This window comes from Pygoscelis adeliae, unplaced genomic scaffold (assembly GCF_000699105.1).
Source record: "Pygoscelis adeliae isolate BGI_AS28 unplaced genomic scaffold, ASM69910v1 Scaffold22, whole genome shotgun sequence".
Classification (NCBI taxonomy): domain Eukaryota; kingdom Metazoa; phylum Chordata; class Aves; order Sphenisciformes; family Spheniscidae; genus Pygoscelis; species Pygoscelis adeliae.
Window position 1 is genome coordinate 4395691 of NW_008824350.1, and position 5979 is coordinate 4401669.

The window sequence follows — 5979 nt, forward strand, 5'->3', positions numbered from 1 at the left end:
TATAGGCTAGATACTAAGTCAGTCATGACTTTTCTTTTGTATATCTGCAGCAATTTATTGTCATACAGTTTACTGTTTTCTGGTTGGTTGTGCTCTGCTTCCTGTGTGCTACTGTAGCACATAGAGTGGTGGGCTTCTCAAAACTGTAGGAAATATCTGAATTTGAAGTTTTGTATTCTTACCTAAAATATCTGTTAGCCTTAAATGGTTTTTTTATTCCATTCCTTTCTTTCAAGGCAGTAATGTATGTTTATTCAAAACCAAAGCCATCTTTTCTAAGCCTTCCAGCTGATACTGTCTTTCTTATAAAAGAAAAGAAAGGTTAAAATGAAGCTGTTAAATCACAATTGAGCAGGGCAGGGTCTGGAACATGTCTGTTTGCCCCCATGCTGTCATGTTCTTATTTTGAAAAAGGAGTGGAGGACCTCTCTGAGATGTACATTCAGTGGTACATAACTGTTTTAGTTGTCTGTCCTTCCTAATATTAATTTTAGGATTTAATCTGAAAGTTTAGAAAAGAAGGGGGCTTGTACAGTTGTTTTCTGCTTCTAAATTCCCTTCCCCATCTTTGGTGTTATTTTTTAACGGTCTTTAGTGAACTAATCACATCTGTTCTTTCTGCTTTGTTTCTGGTTCCGAGGTAGAAAAGACTGTCCTGTATATACAGAGGTGACTTAAACTGTTCCACTTGGAGAATTTGGTTCACACCTTAGTTGTGTGAGGGGTTTTTTAAGTGTCTCTATAGATTTCTGGCTGTGTTTGACTAAAGTGTTTGCTAAACAAATCTGTGGGCTGCTGCTCTGCTTGATGGATGTCTCAGGAGGGTCGCTGTGGAAACCATTAAACCTCTTCTCATAGGATTCATTTTCTGAGGAAAACTAGGACATAGTCTTTGAGAGCAAACTGTGCTCTGGAAAAGCCTGGAAGAGGCCGAATGCTATTTCATAAGGCCTATTCCATGTAGTCTGTGTGAAGATACAGAACAGGTGCATGGCACAACTAGCGTGAAATAACTCTCCAAAGGCAGGACTTTAATTTAAATCTGAATTGCAGTATCATACTCTTATTGTGCTGACCAGAAAGGTTCACTCAGTTGCCATCCTTTATCCTGCATTTCCCACTGTTTTTTGCTGTTTGGGTTGGACATTGGGCCTCTATTATGTGATGGCTTTAAAGAGACATTGGAAAAAACTTAGAGTGTATTGGTTTTACTTAATGATAGTCTCTGCATAAAAATACGGGTTTTTGAGCAGAACTTATATTGAAAGAGTTCTCTGAAATGCTTTCTCTGCAAATGCTGGAACAGGATGGTAGGGTTACTTTTGGACAGCATGTGTAGCAAAACAAGGTGGCGTTAGGTTTGGGGACTGAGCTGTAACCTAAGAACATTAACAGTGAAGAACTCAAACCTCCTCTTACGTTTTTTAAACCTGACATATAGGAATTTGCATAGCAGATGCAATGTTTGCTAGAGCTGATAAAATTGTTGATTCTTTGGTTATCTCGACTCCTGAACAGACTGCTGTTCCTCACAGGAACCCTCTCTGAGCTTCCAGGACTTACCACTGGCCAGGGATTCTGACATCCTCGTTTGTAATTGCGCTGGTTAGAAAGAGTCTTCTGTTTGACAGTTGTGTGTATTGTGTTTCTTGCAGGAATGGGGAGTCACTCGTCTCACCTTCGAATACGACTCGGAGCCGTTTGGTAAGGAAAGGGATGCAGCTATCGTCAAACTGGCCAAGGAGGCTGGCGTGGAGGTGGTGATAGAGAACTCCCACACCCTCTATGACCTGGACAGGTACGGGGAGAGCAAGGGCAGAGGTGCTGCCTGGGCTAGGCTGGGATTATCGTGTCTGGAAAGACTTCAGTCTCCTCCATTACGTTGATCGCTATACGTTCATCGCTGTCATCCTGTGTGAGTCTAGAAGGTGTCAACAGGATTACTCTGCGCACTCGCACTTTTGATTAGAGCACGTCAAAGTGCTGACAATGGCGTGAATGTACAGAAAGGTGTTGCCTCAAGCTTATTAAACTGTACTTGACAGTCATTTAAGTTGCTCAGCTGTGTCCTATTGATTGCTCTCCTTGAGCATGTCCTCACTGCATGGACTGCTTTTTTTGCTTCACTGTAATAAAGATAGTTGAGCTGTTGTCTCAAACAGGTTATGAAAGCAGGGCTTTTAACTGATGGATGTGCTAGGACAGCTGGAAGAAGTAAAACAAGGTAGATTGGGGCAAACTTGCCTTATTCTAAAACCTGAATGCCTTGTCTTTGTTGTGTATTTGCTATGGGGGAGCCTTTCCTTTATGTTGAGTTTTATATATTTACTTATATATGTAATCTCCATATATATGAGATCTCCTTTAAACAGTGGAGACAGGCTTTCAGCTAAGACTCAAAGGTATGCTTGACTTCAACCATGTTTCAGTACTATTCTTACAGGTTGTTTGCTTTTTTTTTCACCCTTTTTTTTTTTGATGACTTGTGCCAGTAATGCTGAGTGTAGATTTCCTCCTATAAATCTTTAGCATCCATAATTTCCTATGGGAAGGAGCTTTGCAGTGTGGGAATGTTTGTCTTTGGAGTGAGGGGGATTCTTCTTGAACCTGTCTCGTGAGCAGACACTGCTTTCTAATTTTTGCATTAGAAGAGACCATGAATACTTACTACATCCTCACCCCTTCGATGTCAATGTCCTTCACGTCCTTCCTTATGTCATCTTTGTCTTTTCCAAGGTGGAGAGTCCTAGTTTACTTAAGTTTTTGGGTGGAATCTGTTCCATATCTCTTCTAAGTTTGTCACCTTTCTTTATACTTCTGGCTATTCCTAGAGATGGAGAGCAGTGGTGAAAACTGTAGCTAGTGTTCAAAATGTGGGAGCGACTTGGATTTGTATAGTGCTATAATGTTTCCTGTCTTCTAATAGTCGCTAGCATTCTTTTTGCTTTTTCTGAGAGCTGCTAAGCACTAAACTGATGTCTCGGGGCTTTCTTCCAGAATGTTCATAGCTATTTGAGAGGCTGCTACTATAAAAGTAAGTTTAAGATTGCATAGCCATGCATATGGAGAAAAAACATGACCAACACTGCATTTCATCTGATATTTTTGTCAGCTGGTCATGTGATATATAGGGAAATTTATACGTTGCCTTTCATTTTTAGCTATCCCAGATAGCTTCTTGCGTCATAAACTTCGTCATCATGCTCTTTTTTTGTCCCTTCCCAGATAATTTATGAATAATGTTGAGCAGCACAAGCCCTAGCTCAGCTCTGTGTAGGATTTCTCCTCCTGTTGGAAAAATTGATTCCTACTCTATCCTGTATTTCAAATAATTTTCTGTCTGCAGGGATCTTTTTCTTTATCCCAATTTATCTTGGTTTTCTATAAAAAATTTCAGTAAGGGATCTAGTCAGATGGCTTCTGAAAATCCAGGTAGAGTATATCAACTGCATCTCCCTTGCCCCAGGCTCAAATGTCACTGATAGATTTTGAGGCACAACTTCCCTTTACCAAGGCCAAATTAACCCTCCAAGCGTATTGCATATACCCATGCATTCACTGATTCCATTAGTATTTTCTACCCGTCTGCCTAATGCACATATCAGACTTTCTATTCTGTCATCCCTTTGATGCCCTTGAAATGCTTTTTAAATCTGGAGTCATATTTGCCTTTTTTTTCCTCATAGTATTAGGGCAGTTTTAAGGCAAGCATTACATGCAGCAGCTATTAGTTTGGGTATTTCTTGATGTCCTTTACAACTCCAGGGTAAATGGTCCTGGCAAGCTGGTGCTGTTCAAGCATAGCTTTGTTTTGTGGCATTTCTTCCTGACCTCCCAGTCTGTGACATCTCCTGATACATTTCCTTAAAGAGATTCAGAGGGGCAGCCTCCCCACATACCTCCATAGTGAATACACGTGCAAAACTAAATGCATGATTTTTTACTGTGGTGTTACAGTCTCTGCTTTTTTTTATTACTTGATCGCCTCTTGGCCCTATAAATATCCTGGAGTGTCTGTAACGGGATTTTTTTTTTTTTTACTGTCTATGCTTTTTTTTAAAAAGGTTTCTCAAACTTTCATTTGGGTTGGGAGGTACAAGGAGGCTGCTTTTGTGGCTTTTAATTTAACCTACCAGTTTGGTTTTTTTTCTGTCTTTATTTTGCCTTCATTTTTCTGAAGGATTTTGCCTTCTATTATCTTAGATGATGCTATTCTTTAATTGTTTTGACTTTTGTGATCTTTCTGAAATCTTTTTTGATGGTTTGTGTGCATTTATTGAAATTTTTTTTTCCCAATGTCATCTTCAAATCATCTCTGTGTTGCCTGTCAGTGTTTTATGTCTCAGCTTGTTCTTTTTGCTTAGCACGCTCCCTTATTTTTATGCATTTCTCTTCTTGAAATAAAAGCCATTATGGTATTGTTGCTCCTGGAAGGACGTTAAATTGATGCATGCCAAAGTCACGGTTAGAGCAGGCAAGTGATAACTAACATTTTCAGCTATACCTTAGCGCTGCCTAAGACCAAATCATGAATTGCCTTTCCTTGTGGGTTCCTGATCAATTGTTCCATGGAGCAGTCATTTATGGCAACTAGAAAATTGATTTTTGGCAGGCGGTGGGGTGTCACAACTACCCAGTCTGCGTGGAGGCAGTTGAAGTCTCCAGTTACTCTGACATTTCCTGGTTCTTGGCATCTCTGAGTCAGTTTCTGAGCAGGTGGTAATACAGTTCTAATACTGTATTTCTCCTGGAAGCTCTCTCAGAGTATATCGCCCTCCAGTCGTGTTACCCGGTCTTTTGACTCATGGTATGTGTTGTCCCTCTGCTCAGCCTACTGTTTTTCCTGCATAATTAGTAACCTGGTGGTAGTGTCCTACTTCTCATCTTTCTTTAATCAAGTTTCCGCCAAGATTGTCAGGCCTGGTTTTGAACAACTTAGACTAATCTTTCACTTCTACATAAATGATTTCAGCAGTCCTTCTCTTGTCCCCTGCAGCGTATTCCCAGTACCACCACCACCAGCTCCTTTTAAACATTTACAAAGAGCCTGTTCAGTTAACTTGTGAATTTGATCAGTTCTACCCAGTAGGAAGATTACAGTATGCTCCTTGTTGGCACTGCCAGCATAGCTCTGTGATTATCAGAGCATCTTTCCCCTCCTCTCTCCCAAAACAAGGAGAGGGCTGTAGAAAATCGGCATCAGTGCTGGAAAATACTCCTAAGAAAATCTAGGAATTCCCAGTCAAGATTAGCAATGCTCAGATTGTAGAAGTCAGACAGAAAAGATAATATCTAGGGTATCATCTTGGCCTGCTCAAAGCCTTTACTTGACAATTATTCTGTCTGACAACTTCCAGGTGACAGGTTGTTTTGTCCTTCTCTGGATCTGCCTGTTCCCTCCTCCTTACGATCTAAATCCTTTGTAGTCTGCTTGCTGACTGTCAACATTGTGGTTTCTGTAATCCCAGGCAGGCTTGGATTATTCAGGGGGATTGGTTTAGGTCAGAAAAGAACATTGTGAGCTTGTATGTTTGTAGCATGCATCAGGGGCAGCTTTTCCTCAAATATTCTAGCCTAAGGCTGAAATGATAGTTAAATGTGCTTTAATAGGAGCACATACTAACTTAAAGGAACCAAGCACTGGGGAAGCGCGCATACCTTAGTGGTTCTGCAATTCATAATTACGCTGTGCCAAAAAAGTGGTTTATTTCCATCTAAGAAGGTTAAGTGAAACTTCTGCCTGCCAGATCTTGTTATCCTTGTCTGTCTTGCATGGTGCTCTTGTGCCAGGTGTTTTCCCCCTGCACTGATACTTAGCCTGTCATCAAGTCACTTCTTCATCTTTCATATGCTTGTGTGTGTGATTCTGCAGAAGTTGAATTGTTCGTCCTTTGTCCAGCGTCTGTTGTGTGGAATATCTGTTGGTTATCTCTCCATCTCCTCTTTGAATCTGTAGAAATACCCCTTGTCTCATGTACG

At 40.6% G+C, this 5979-nt stretch overlaps 1 protein-coding gene across 1 annotated transcript in view; it reads left to right on the forward strand.

The window, feature by feature from the left end:
* Window positions 1-5979, forward strand: part of CRY2 (cryptochrome circadian clock 2) — a gene marked incomplete at its 5' end in the record, with an annotated part of 20113 nt that overhangs the window by 2017 nt on the left and 12117 nt on the right. The window contains one exon of the mRNA XM_009319273.1: window positions 1656-1798. Within this exon, the coding sequence (XP_009317548.1) occupies window positions 1656-1798 (143 nt within the window). The remainder of the gene's footprint in view (window positions 1-1655; window positions 1799-5979) is intronic.